The sequence below is a fragment of the Pelophylax lessonae genome, assembly GCF_965119305.1.
Source record: "Pelophylax lessonae genome assembly, chromosome: 4".
NCBI classification, from domain to species: Eukaryota; Metazoa; Chordata; class Amphibia; order Anura; family Ranidae; genus Pelophylax; species Pelophylax lessonae.
Genome location: NC_138771.1, coordinates 181378564 through 181393878, shown reverse-complemented (window position 1 = coordinate 181393878; position 15315 = coordinate 181378564). Strand labels below are relative to the sequence as shown.

At 37.8% G+C, this 15315-nt stretch overlaps 1 protein-coding gene across 1 annotated transcript in view; it reads right to left on the bottom strand.

The window, feature by feature from the left end:
• SEMA3D (semaphorin 3D) overlaps positions 1 to 15315 on the bottom strand; it is a 274174-nt gene that overhangs the window by 53369 nt on the left and 205490 nt on the right. Inside the window, exons 10-11 of the mRNA XM_082254711.1 lie at positions 13057 to 13126; positions 10733 to 10877 (exon numbers count right to left, since the gene is read on the bottom strand). Of these exons, the coding sequence (XP_082110837.1) occupies positions 10733 to 10877; positions 13057 to 13126 (215 nt within the window). The remainder of the gene's footprint in view (positions 1 to 10732; positions 10878 to 13056; positions 13127 to 15315) is intronic.

Genomic DNA, 15315 nt, shown 5'->3' with positions numbered 1-15315 from the left:
GATTATAAAGACCATGCGGGTATATGGGGAATTCCTGTTTAACATCAAGTAATTAGAGATGGAATGCTTTCATTCCAGAGGTACTGAAGACCATCTGTCCATTTCAGAGCTCAGAGGGAGCGATATAAAGAAGGCATATAAGCTGATATATTCCAAAGTTATACCCATGAAACAAACTCCTTTAAAGGAAAAAAAAAACATACTAAAATGAAAAACACATGTTGCTTCACATAATCCATCCATCACTCAGTGTCTAAAGACAGATAAAAAGTAGATTGAGCGGCAGAATATAATAATCGCATGTAGGAGGGGCTCCTATTACAGGTGTAGTGCACAGCTGATAGAGGACTGTATTATACAGAATAGTGAACGCCTTTGATTGATTGATGAGGATTGCTTTCTGTAAGATGGCAACCTAAAATCGTATTATCTGTTAACAATCTCAGAATTCTTTGCTGACATCTAAAAATCACCTATAAGATCAGAAGAGATAGACAGGCAAACAAAACAATAGAAATAATGCCCACTTCTATATCCTCCTATATTTAATCCTGGATCACTACTACTTAAATATAAGCTATATACTATTCTATATGTAAATTATGTTACCATCATAGTCTTGATGTTAAATATGTTTATGGCATTTATTAAAATTCATTACACACAAACAGCCATTTATAAAAAAAATAAAAAATTATGAAAAAGTAAAGAGCTACACGTTTGCTAGTTTGCACTGGAAGAATAATTAATCTAGTTGGTTTCCATGGGTAACACATCCACATTCCTTTCCTTGTTATGAATGACCTTCATAATGCTTCAACAAGATAGAAATATAGTTCTGAATGGTAAAGCATCAGGCTTATGGTGGCCATACACTATACGAAAAAATCGGGCGAAATTCGGTCATTTGGACAATTCGTTTTAATTTTACAGCCAGTTAATGGGCACAAATCGGGGTAATCGGTTGTGACTTTTTTGAGTGAAAAAAACAAAGGACCTGTTTGGAAATTTCCTGCCGAATGAACGATAAATTTAAAGGGTAATGTGTTTCTCTTCCAAACTGTTTGCACTAGGTATATGTGAAAAAAACAAACAAGAAACTGATTAATTTATGTCCATTAAACAATTTATTGGTCATTACATGATGGCAGTATCATCTGCTCTCACGGCTGAGTGTTCGTTTTTCGAAAACGAGTTTGAACGATTTTTCGTATAGTGTATGGCCAGCATTAGTTATACTAGTTTATGAAGTATACTATATCCTGTAGGCATATCGAAAGTTGTAGTAAAGGAAACATTTAAGGAAACAATTTAAGAGTTGGTTTTGTAGCAGAACAATAATATAATTAGGATTCTTTTTTTTTTTTTTTTAGATGCTGGAAATAGTTAGTCTAACAGCTTCAATTTATGATCTTCTGTGGAATTTTTATATTCTGATGTCTGTGCAGATAAGTGCTGTATAAATAATTCTGTTTACTTTGATGCATTTTCTGTGTCCCACAAGACAATGACCAGTATAATCAGAGGTTACCATCTTCCTATTATAAGAAACACGCAATAAAGAAAACAAAATGATTCTGGAGGGTATAAAGAGTATTTTCTACTTTCAGGGAAACCAGAAAAGTATAAATAAACTAGGTTCTACTTTTATCTTCAGTGTTTTCCTATGTTATAATTTACTTTTGTTCCTTCTTTTTTAGCATTTTAATATACTTTTTTTGTTTATAAGAATTATACTTGTTTTGTTTATAAGAAACCACTAATAAAATATTACATATTTATTCAGCACCTTGTACAGTAAAATTGCAAGAGGAAGGAAATCAACTTGCATACAAATACAAAAAAATAAAAAATATTGCAAAAATATAGTATTCTGTAGTTACCTAATACATGTAATTATGATATTCAATATATGAGTTCTTTTAAAACTACCTTTTATTATATATATATATATATATATATATATATATATATATATATATTATTTTTCCACATTTAGGTCCCTTTCACGCTTGTGCGAGTTGAAAGTCACACGACTTTGCCACGATTTTTTTGGCCGCGACTTTGACTGGACTTGAAGCAATACCTGCGTAATCTTGAGGTCTATGGACCTCAAGTCAGATCAAAGTGGTGCAGGGACTACTTTTAAGTCGCACTGATATGAACTGTACTCATTGGAAATCATGGGGTACAACTTGTCATGCGACTTTGAAGTCCCAAGTCACAGGAAAAGTCGCACAAGTGTGAAAGTGGCCTTACTGTATATCCAGATCAAGCTGCCCAGCAGAAGTTACAGAAGTTGGGAAAAATTCCATAGGTGCTACAGCAACTGACCATGATTACAAACTGGAAATACAAGTGTTAGTAAGGGAGTGGGTGACATGTTCCCAGGGGAAAGAAGGGTAGAAATGTGGTTTGAGTTCAGAGCAATGCTGTTCTCCCTGAACTTTAGCTGCTCAGTGAACAGGTAAGCTAAACAGACTTTTCAGACACCCATGGACCTCAAGCTGTTATTACATTATTGAAGGACATAATTTGTATGGAACTGTGTATTTTTTTGCTATGTTCATTTTTGGACATCATGGCACATGCAAATAGGTTGTTTTTCCCTTTGAGGACAGGCATGTCTGAAACATTCATGCAGTGCATCCTGTTATACCTGATGCACATTGTTATACAACTACATGCATTATAAAAATGGAATCTGCTGGCTGTTTGCACCATATACTGCATATACAGTATATATTTACAGACACGCCTACACATCTGTACACTGAAACTGCAAACTATGCAGTGCATTAAAATATAGAACGTTTTAATTTGTGCCTCAAATATAAAAAAATGGGGTTTTCTCAAAGTAAAATATGCAGTTTGGAAGCTAGAATGTTAGTCACTGGGGCAAAATAACGATTGACAGTGTTGTGTGATCCTTTTGTTAATATATTGTAATGACCCAGGCTGTTTATGCCACTAATAAGTATACTTAGGAATGTCTTGTCCTGAGAACATGAATGTCAATAGCGCAAGAGGTGAAGAACTGACTGTGCTTTATCACATGCAAAATCTTGTAAGAAGGAAACAGCTAAGCACAAGTTCAAATGTAAAGTATACACTAAATACCATTACATTCTGTACTGACCCTGGAGTCATGGACAAGTCATTTATAAGGTATTACACAGGCAAACTTAAAATGTAGACAGCCAGATTAAAAGAAAGATGATAGATAGATAGATAGATAGATAGATAGATAGATAGATAGATAGATAGATAGATAGATAGATAGATAGATAGATAGATAGATAGATAGATAGATAGATAGATAGATAGATAGATAGATAGATAGATAGATAGATAGATAGATAGATAGATAGATAGATAGATAGATAGATAGATAGATAGATAGATAGATAGATAGATAGATAGATAGAGACACCAGATTTAAAGAACTCCTGTATTTAAAAGAACAACTACAATAGGGTTTTGGTTGTAAGATCCATGAATTTACAAATGCGTTAAGTGCAGAGCTCAAAGTAGGGACTCACTGGTTATAACTAAATGTTTTTCGTTTCTAAAAATTTAGAGAAGACAACTCTTTTACTTTAACATGTTTTTTTTTATCTCTTTCTGTTTGTAAATTAGTCACAGAGTTGTATTCTATTTAACTAACACATACTGAAACTACTGAATTTAAAGACAAAGGGAACCATTGCACACTGGCGACCAGCCACTATACAGAAAGGTGAAGATACTGCTTCAGCCTAAGCTTCTCCTGACTATACTCCTCTGACATGTTTCGCCCCATCCATGGGCCTAATCATAAATTAAGCATTTCCACCTTCTGTCTTCTGATTTGTTACTGCTAGCCTGGATGAGCTAGCTTGCTTGAACGCCCACACTCAATATGTGCTTTGGAATGCAGGGGCAGGGTTTGTAGTGCTTTGAGCGGCACTCCAAGTTCTGAGTAGAGATCGACCGATTATCGGCAAAGCCGATATATCGAGGGCCGATATGCACTTTCCCCATTATATATGAATCGGCCTTTTGATTTACCGATATTGCCGATATTTCGGGAAAGTGCATGTACGGGGGTGATGCCTGCAGCTAGAGGCATCACCCCGGTACCGGTGACCATAGCCGATGGTAAGCTGTCTTATAATGACAACCGATGCGGCTGAGAAGCCACACGGCTGTCATTTCAAGGAGCGGGAAGGGATGTCCCCCCCTCTTACCATCTTCCGCGGCTTGCTCGGGTCTCCCGTCCCACTGGAGACTCGGGCATCCTACCTTCACCGCCGCCATCTGACCGGGTCTACATTTCTTTGCATTCAGCACTGCCGAGTACCCGGAAGTGATGTCATGACATGACATTACTTTCGGGTACTGGCGACGCCAAATTCAAAAACTTACAGCCTTCAAAACAGTCAAACTTGGCGTTTTGAATGCTTTTAAGTGCAGAGGAAGGGTTTGGGGTCTTTTAGACCCCCAGATCCCTCCACCACAGTACCTGTAGACAACCGGTATCCTGTAGACAAAAAATTGGTATCGGTATCGGCGGTAAAAAAAATATCGGTCGATCACTAGTTCTGAGTATGGATCACTACTAAATTTGTCCTTAATATCTAGGTTTCAATGACCTCTTTTTGAATAGGTTTACAATGACTGCCATCAATCATTTTTTTCTCAATCTAAAAAAGAAGTATGGCCAAAGCTCTTGACTGTCAGCTGACATCACCGAGCCGCACCTTTCTCTGAATGTATCCTTTCTGATAACAATGTCAAGATAAATACAGCTGCCTGATCGGCAGCTGGCTCAACCTCTCAACATGCCACCGAGGGCCTGACTGAACATAGTGGGGTTGATTTACTAAAACTGGAACACTTAGAATCTGGTGCAGCTGTGCATGGTAGCCAATCATCTTCTAACTTCAGCTTGTTTAAATAAGCTTTGGCAATTAAACCTAGACAGTGACTGATTGCTATGCAGAGCTGTACCAGATTTTGCACTCTCTAGTTTTAGTAAATCACCCCCAGTTTTAGTACTAAAATGATAGGTATCTAAATACATCAACAAATAGAAACAGGCAATATTCATTGTTTAGCACCAATTTCATTATCCAATTAGAAGAAAATGGGAAAAGTGATACAGGCTGGCCTTGAAAGTTTTCATCATTATTCTGTACTAATGTTTAGCTATCTGGTCAAATTACACATTTTGTTGATTTAACACATGCTCAACAAGGAGCAAAGTTAAACATGGCATATTTATACAAATATTAATATACAATTAATATTTATTTGCTGAATTTACCAGACTGAAAAAAGAAAACGTACAGTTTGGCACCCTTCCATCTAATTTAGCTGTTACTTTTTGTAAAGTCTAAGAACTGAATTGATTCTATCCAGTTGTGCAGTGTGTTTAAATATAACTTTGCTGTTCAACAAGCACTGCAATTAGACCCAATGCACTCAATAATTGGAAATTAGTGACAGGCCTGGTCAGATACACCCCCTCTGTTCCTCCACAATACAAGTCTGTGTGAAGACACTTGTGAAAAAGTTTGTGAATGTTTTTCCAGCATAGAGCAAGTACACAATTAAAAGGGCCAAGCATAATAAAGTGATTGTAAAGGTTTGATTTAAAAAACACCCACCAACATGCCTATACTTACCTACTCTGATCCTTTACTTATTGGGTCCCTCACTGGCAATCCAGAACCCTCCTCTACATTGGGTGCCTCCACGGAAAACCAATTTCCATGGGGGGCACCCGTGCGGGCTCGCTACTGAGTCCCACTGCTGTGTCCATTAACACAGACAGCAGGACTCTGCCCCGCTCCAGTGACACAGCCAATGGCTCCTGCTGCTATCAATCTGTCCAATGAGGAGAGTGACAGTGGCTGGAGCCGCTGTGCTTTTGCACATCGCTGGATCGGATCTGGCTCAGGTAAGAAAAAGGGAAAGGGGGTCTGGGAGGAGCTGCAGCACAATTTCACCTTAACGCACAGAATGCATTATGGGTGAAAAACCTTAAGGTTTTACAACCACTTTAAGCCTCCTATATATTAATATAGTAAATCCTATGGTTGTGTTTAACACTACCCTGTCTGCATAACAACAGCTCTAAAACAGGGGTTAGCTAATCTATGGCATATTACTTTGATTTAGTGATCCATAGACATTTACTTAGCCAATCTATCAGGTTGATGTTTGAATGATGGAAGATGAAACATGGAAGATGCTGGGGATCACAATCAAGCTGTTTAATAAACCATGGAGTTGATTTAGGGCAATTAGGCTATTCACTTTGCAAGGGACATTTGAATGTTCTAAAAGGTTTCCTCACATGTCTTGTAAAGCCCCAAAATAGAGGAGAAATAAACAAACTTCTCACTCTTGCCTCCTACACCTCAATGTTGGTTAGTGATATTTTTTATGAAATACAAAAGGAAACCAAAATCTCTCATTGATAGCCACTAGAGGTCACCTTGTTGCATGCTTCGAGTCCTCAGCTAACTTGCAAATTCACTTGCCATAAATGAACAGCGGTTAGGCAAAAACATACATACACTTGTTCGATATTAATCACAAGATTGGACTTTGTGCATGAATACTTTTTACATAAGTCCAGCTTAGCAACTTGGATATTAACTCCTAAAGGTATTCTTTAAATTCAGAAATTGGACCTAACTGAGAATTACACATTTGACTCTATGCTCTACAACATTTATTATTTAGATATTTTTTTAGACAATGAAGGGGTAAAAAGGATGAATGTTGAAGAGTTGGATATCAGAGCTTTTTGGCATTTTGGACTGCTGGTAAGTTCCAACAGGTACATGACTATATGCAGGAACTTTTAGGTGTCTGCTTTACATAGCTGCTTTCAGTTTACAACATGTAAGGTTAACTCAGGTTCAAGTCAACGAGACTCCTTGCATTTCAGCAAATCAGGCAGAAAAAAGAAACTCCAAGCTGCAGCAATTTTTCCTAATTATTAAATAGAGGCAGGGGTATACCTCTGACGTGTTTCCCTTAGGCCCCTTTCACAGGGGTTTTCCGATCAGGTTCCTGTCAGTTTTTTCAGGCTGACCTGATCAGATGCTTCATGCATCCCTATGGAGCGGCAGATGTCAGCGGTGACATCTCCGCTGACAACCACCGCTATCCTATCCTGTCCGTGAAATCCAGACTGATGGAAACCCTATTTTCCATCCATCTGTAGGATCAGATTAAAACGGACAGGCGGTCCGTTTTCGTCCGATCCCCCATAGAGGAGAGTGGGGATCTGACAGGTCTGTCTCTGCACACAGAGCAGAGAAGGACCTGTCATCTGCCTGCTCAGCTGGGATCAGAGGATCGATCCCCGCTGAGCAAAACGGAGCCCGCCGGGCGCAAAGCCCGTGTAAAAGGACCGTTAAAAGCTCTTTTCTCAAACAGCTACACATCAGCATCCAGTGTTCCTTAAAATGCTTTATTGACCCAGATGGTAAGGACAAGCTTTTTTGTACTATTCATTTATAGTGTTTGATGAAAGAGCCTTTCAGGCTCAAGTCTAGTATTCAATTCTAGTTTTAAAAAAAAATTGAGGTTTCTCAAGGGGGACCCTGGAGTTCAATAATGCACATTTCTAGTTTTAAACAATATCAATTTAATTTCTCTTTCTAGTCCTTTGCTAAATAACAATTACATACTAAATCTAACTTCCATCTCTATAAAATGTTTAGATATTAAATAAAAATAAACAATTACAACCTCATACTGATCTCCATTGTAAGGTAGCTCAACAAAATTCTGTATGCCAATTTCACTTTCAGATTCATGCTGTGATAAATTAACATAGATGACTAAACCAGATATTAAAAAAAATGACATTTGATATTTGGATGGCATCCTAGGTAAAGTGACTTACAAAAATAAAGGAAATTTAAAAAACTGACAAAATTTCCCTTTATGGTTTAACACAGACTTCTGTGTTTCAACTGCCAAATGCAACTTTCCTCAATTTAAGCTCTGACATATAAGCTGCCAATTCCTAAATGTTCTGTGTATTAATAAGGTACTATGAATGAAAAGCAATACCAGGGAATATATTACTTGCTTTAGTTTATTTTTTTATAGAAATCTCAGTAATACATTTTCTCATTTTATTTTCATGGTCAGCAATGTCAAATTGCTGAAATATATATTTTTTATCCCGGAAAAAAGATGACAAGTTCTTCTTTTATGCTGTGTTTGCATTTTTGTGTCCGTTTTGAACTCAGTTTTTCAAATTGTATCAGACATCTTTTTTTTTTAACCTTTACTGTAAAGTAAGATAATATAGAAATTAAAAATATATTCTGTGTAGGAAGAATTAAGACAAAAAAAAACAAACGTGTAAGATGATTGGGCATTGCTTTAAGTTATAGACAAAGGAAAAATAAACTGTTTATTTGGGTATAGTAATTGGACATTTTAGTAGGTCAGTTAAGGTTGTCTGATTATTGCAAATGTATCTCCGCTCTGGTATATTAATGCAGAGTTACCAATCAGCATTTTTCTTTTTTGTCAATCTAAACTGTTAAATAACAGTCACTATTTTTTGAACTACAGAGATTGGACACTAAATGTACTAAATTAATTAAGGAGGTTTAAAGCCAAATTCTAGCTAAAAGGTTTCCTTTTTTTTTTTGGATAGCATGTGGGAGGGTTAAATCGGTTTCAGGCCAATCCATCGTGATTCATCACTTTTTACTTTTATAATAACTCTTTTAATTAACAAATTCTCAATCACAACTTTAACATCAGCTGTTTTAAAAGACGAGCCTTTCTTTTAGGCACCCTTCATGAAGCACCTATCTGGTTGCATGTTATGACAGAAACATAGCAGAGGACCCAAATGTTTGTGGCCAGGCAGACTGCAAAAAAAAGATGCGATAAAATGTGGATCCAAACCTGGAGAATTCCGACCATCAAATCAGTGGTGTAGCAGGTTATTCAATTTGCTCTTCTTACATTTTAGGGCAACGCTTCCCAAATGTTCAGATAAGTTAAACTAGGTCACAGTGCAGTGGGGAAAATAAATATTTGATTACCTGCAGATTTTGTAAGTTTGCTGACTTACAAAGAAATGAAGGGTCTATAATATTTATCATAGGTGTATTTTAAATGACAGAGAGAAAATATCAACCAAAAATCCCAGAAAAAAAAACACATGATACAAATGTTATAAATTGAGTTGCAGTTCAGTGAATAAAATAAGTATTTATTCCGCTACCAACCAACAATAATTCTGGCTCCCATAGACTGGCTACAGTATGTGCTCATGTGGTACACAGATTAGTCCTGTCAATTTAAGAACGTGCATTCTAATGACAACTCGTTATGTGTATAAAAGAGAGCTGTCCACAGAATCTTTTTCTTCCATTCAAACCTCACTATCATGGGCAAGACCAAAGAGTTGTCAAATGTCAGGGACATGATTGTAGATCTGCACAAAGCTGGAATGGGCTTCAAAACCATCAGCAAGAAGCTTGGTGAGAAGGAGACAACTGTTGGAGTGATTATTCGCAAATGGAAGAAAATAACCATCAATCACCCTTGGTCTAGAGCTCCATACAAGATTTTGCCTTATGAGGTAAGAATGATTATGAGAAAAGTGGGGGATCAGCCCAGAAATACACATGGAGGAGCTAATGAATGATCTAAAGGCAGTGGGAACCACAGTCACCAAACAAACTATTGTTAACACAATACGCTGCCATGGCTTAAAATCCTGCAGTGCCCACAAGGCCCCCCTCCTCAAAAAGGCACATGCACAGGCCCATCTAAAGTTTGCCAATGAACATCTAAATGATTCAGAGAAGGATTGGGAGAAAGTGCTATTGTCAGATGAGACTAAAGTTGAGTTCTTTGGCATTAACTGGACTCCCCATGTTTGGAGGAATAAAAATGCTGACTATGACCCTAAGATCACCATCCCTATTGTCAAGCAAGGAAAATAAAACATTATGCTTTGGGGCTGTTTCTCTGCCAAAGGTACAGGCTGATTTTGCCGCATTGAGGGGCCAATGGACGTGGGCCATGTACTGTAAAATCTTGAATGAGAACCTTCTTCCCTCAGCCAGAACACTGAAGATGGGTCATGGATGGGTCTTCCAGCATGACAATGACCCAAAACATATCACCAAGGCAACAAAGGAGTGGCTTAGAAAGAAGCACATAAAGGTCATGGGGTGGCATACCCAGTCTCCAGACCTTAATCCTATAGAAAATGTATGGAGGGAGCTAAAACTTTGAGTTGCCACATGACAACCAAGAAACCTTAAGGATTTAGAGAAGATCTGTAAAGAAGAGTGAGACAAAATCCCTCCTGAGATGTGTACAAAACTGAAAATCAACTACAAGAAATGTTCTACCTCTGTGCTTGGCAACAAGGGTTTTTCCACCAAGCACTAAGTGATGTTTTGCTTTTGGATCAAATACTTTCTGAACTGCAACTCAATTTATAACATTTGTATCATGTGTTTTTTCTGTATTTTCGGTTGATATTCTGTCTCTATCATTTAAAATACACCTATGATAAAAATTATAGACCTTTCATTTCTTTGTAAGTGGGCAAACCTACAAAATCAGCAGGGGATCAAATAACTATTTTCCCCACTGTAGAGGAGTGATATTAACATAGCTTCAATGGAATGCAAAACAGCTGAATGAAGTTACCTTTCAAAAAAAAGAAAAAAAAGATACATACCGTACCGGGACGAGGATAAGGAATCCTTCCATCATACTGTACCCATTTGTGATCAGGACTTTCTTTATGGGCATAGGGACCATTGAAAACTCCTCTGATATCTGCCATGCTATATACACATACAGCAGATGCTTTAAATATAGAGCTAAAAGGGAAATGTAAAAGATGTTCCAGATGTTGAGAGCAATAAAAGTATTACGCAACAGTAAAATAATAGCTCTAACCACTGGTGTTGTATGGTTCTGTGGTTAATAAAAACTTTCCAAACAAAGGAAAAATGATCATAATATCTTATAAAATAAATCTTCCGCAGTTTTAGAAAAAATAGGAAACAAAGGTTTGTTCAGTATTGTACAGTATAGTTAGCCCAGTCATATATCTAACCAAAATAACATAATGGAATAACAAGGTCACTTGGATTATGCTTGCTTTAAACTGAAGAAGACATATGGAAGAAAAGTCTTCAGCCACATTTTTTTATCAACCTTAATTAATCAAGTGACTTACTTGATTATACATATATATTGTATATATATATATGACTTACTATGACTATATTGACTTAGAAAAGTACTAAAGTTTTTGGCCTATACATGCCATGATCTTAATAGGTTATACGCTGAGAACATGCCGGTTACTGTTATTTAAAGGTCAGGTGAAAAATAAATAGGTGGCTATTAGACTCAACTACATCTTTCTTTAGACTATTTTGGTAGTCTGGAAGTAATTTATTTTTGCTGTAGTTCTGAGTATTGTAATTGAACTGTGAACAAAATCACAAACACATAACTACTGTAACATCTAAAAAAAGCTGTCAAAGTTTTTCTCATTCGTGTTTAGGCTGTGATGGACTGTCTTGGTAGGTGCATTCTTGAAGAATTAGATAAATTAAATTGTATAAAAAGGGCAAGTGATTTCTTCAGTAGGAAATCAAATAGAGTATATCTATTCAGAGCAAGAGGAAACCTATTTCTCATCTGACTGTTCTTCCAAATTCTCCTAGCCTGAAGTCTGAGATCAGCCATAAGCATTATGATTGCTGTTCCATTCCATCAGGTTCAGGAAAACGGAATAGATAGTGCATGATAGAGATTCAGTTGATGCTTCTCTTTTTAACATTACTTGCCTAATTTACCATTAGGCGCAGTTACTACTACGCAAAACTGGAAATATATCGCTTTGCCCAGATTTAATTAATCTTTTATGATCAATCTAAGGGGTGTATTTACTAAAAGCAAATAGGCTGTAAACTTTGCAAGTGCAGCTGCACTTGTTTTCCACAGAGCTTAGTGAATGTGGTGAAGCTCAGCTGATTTGCATCATCCAATTATGTGCAAGGCAATTTTTTTTTCTTGCATCTGATTGGGTATTTCTTACAAAGTAAAGCTTCACCACATTTACTAAGCTCTGGAAAAAATGAACGCCACTGCACTTGCAAAGTGCACAATCTATTTGCCTTTAGTAAACCAACCCCAAAGCTTAGTTCCTTTTCATAAGTCTTATTTCTTAAAGTGGTTCTAAAGCCTCAAGAATTATATGCATAAAGGTAAAAAAGCTTCTCTGCTCCAACCCCCCTTATTCTTACCTGAGCCTGATCTCATCCAGCAACTAAAACCAGAGCATCGGCGCTCACCGATGTCTCCATCCTCATTGGGCAGATTGATAGCAACAGGAGCCGTTGGCTTACGCTCCTGTCAATCAACTCCAGTAATGAGGGAGTCAGGGCAGTGCTAAGTCCCACTGACTGTGTAGATGAAAGCAGAAACTGGGTTTGGGAGCGATCATGCACAAGTGCTTCTCATGGGGGTAATGGACAGACACAAGGAGCCAGGAGTTGAGGGAATCAAGCAATTCTCTTTCCTTCCACCCGTGGTGGAGGAAAAAAAATGAATAATCTATGGCCTGCCAAATTGAATATGAAAATATGGAAATATTTTGATCAAGGGACATGTCCTGCCTGTCATTGTGGGGTCAGAAAGGTATATCCATCCCCCCAAGGCCTCTTTGCTTTTGAGCAATTACATTTGAAGGACTTATATTTTGTTTACAACCAGTTCCCTGCATATATAAAACCAGTTAGCCATGTGGTTAAAATAACCAAAGACCAGACTAACAACAATAAATTAGTAAAGCTTTGTACAATTTCAAATATAAAATCATATTGTAATCCAACAGCAAGTAACATATTTCACAGGCCATATGGCACAATGCTGATACAATTATCAATCAGATTGTTAGCAGTGGGGATATAGTTTCTACTAATCAGCTTTTCTTTATCTACAACTAAAACTGAAATGCAATTATTCAATTATTCAAATTAATACCTTGTTGTAGTAAAAATTCCATACACAACCGGGTTCCTTTCATCTTTAGTTGGCAGCAAAAATATATCCTCTGCAAAGATAAAGCTTGAATTAGTATTAGTTTTTTAAGCATCAACAGTATATATTTATGAGACAGGTATTTTAGAGTGATTTTACTTATGAGCATGCTTTTGGGTGGAAGCCCGCACAGGCACAAGAAGGACATGCAAACTCCATACAGGTAGTGTCGTGTTTGGGGCTACCATTAAGACATTGAGATTATACTATTAACTGGTAGATTTTAGCATACACATATTTAGTTTGCTCATAATGTACGTTGATAATGTTACTTGTTTATTAAACAATGTAATAATAAAATCCTGAAATATAAATTCTTCTGCCAACTGTATTACTGTAGGTGTGTACATACAAAATGAACTGTTCCTACACAGAAATACAGGCTCACAGCTATGTGCTTTCTTCATTCAGGATGGGTGAGCGGTATATTGCCCCTTCCTGTGTTCCACAAACATCCAAACTTTCTGTGCATTCGGCAGGATGTTCGTCCGCCAGGTGCACAGTCGATAGGTTGCTAAAAATGGGGCCGGGCTGACAGCTGAATGACAAAAAAAAACATTGCTGAATTAGCTGGCAAAAGAAAAATGGTAAGGGGGTCCGCCCCTAATCCAAACCAGGCCCCTATCCAAGCATGAAGCCTATATATATATGTTGGTTTTGCTACAGATGCGCCAATTTACAAGCAGACGAAGGGGATCCCCCCAGGCACTATATTTAAAGGAATTTTCCATTTTTATTGTTTCACTTTAAGCATCGTTAAAATCACTGCTCCTGTAAAAATCATAGTTTAAAAAAAAAAAAATGTTTGCATTGATACATGTCCCCCAGGGCAGTACCTGGGCCCCCATACCCTTTTATGTCCAATAACTTGCATTTAAGCCTTCAAAATAGGGACTTTTGATTTTCAGGTTTGGGTTCCATAGACTTTAATAGAGTCCAAACGTTTTACATGTTCAGGAGTTCTGGTGTGAACCAAACTGAGGGGTGTTTGGCCCATCATTATTCTTTATCAGTAGTCCACAGTAATTGGATGATGTACTGAAAAACTGTTTATACTGTGTACAAAGTATATGAATGAATGAAAACAATGTATGAGAGTAAAGCTGACCAAACGCTAAATATTACACAATTTAATTTTTTCCCATTAAATATATTGTAAACTGCTGGAATCAAGTTGCAAGTGGATAGTTTTAATATTGCTTATGTAACACTGCCCCCTAGAGGGCTGCTGGATATTACACTTTAGGGATTCCCTTGGGTTACCCATAGCAACTGCAAGCAGACACCTTAGTACTTTAAGTTTGTGGCTCAGTCAAAGATCAGTCTAGGGGATGTTGTTTTTGTGGTTTTATTGTAATTGGGATGGGAGAAGAGAGGAGTGGGATACTCTAACTGTTAACTATTCACAATGCTGAGGACTCTAAACTTGAGAATGCGGCAAGGTTGCTGCTTCATCCTGCCACTTGAATGAAGATGAGGTAAGTGCTTCCATTACATTTCTCTTCAGGGCACTCCCCTAGTACCCCCTTTCTCCCTGGGCTAACTGACACCCGTCCACTGACTCTACACTCCGGAGTAGTCTCCTTCCTGGGCAGACCCCTGGGCAAGTTCCTCTGTACTCACGGACACTGTTTTTCCAAATTCTGCTGTGCCCCAACTCCTGTAGTCAGCTTCTCCTGGACCTCTGGGTTCAGTCTCATGCCCCTGGTACACCAGGCTGCCCAAAGACCTCTACTTCATGTGCCCATGGCTTTTTATACCCTGTCCCTTAATGCACCATTCTTTGTGCCAACCCCTGGGACAGTACTAAAAGCCTGTGTTTCACTGGTCAGGTTTCTTCCAGCCTCCAACGTGCCTCCCCATTGGATCAGCTGGGGATACTCCTTGAGACCAGATGAATCACACACTGGGCACACCGAGAAGACCTAACTATAAATCCTGCTCCCTGATAAGCAGAGTGCACATATGTTTTACCTGCTGCTCTTCTGGTAAGCAGAGAGAACCAAAAACTACACTCTCTTACCTAGCACCTGACTAGGAGGGTGCTACACTTACATCTGACAGAAGTGAATAATGGCACCTGCCATAAACTATACTGTGTATACCAGCAAAGGTTTAATCCACAACTCAAATTGCAGTAAGTATCTACAAACAGGGTGCAGCATTGTAAGGGCATGGGAGCTAACACCTTCACACCTTTCA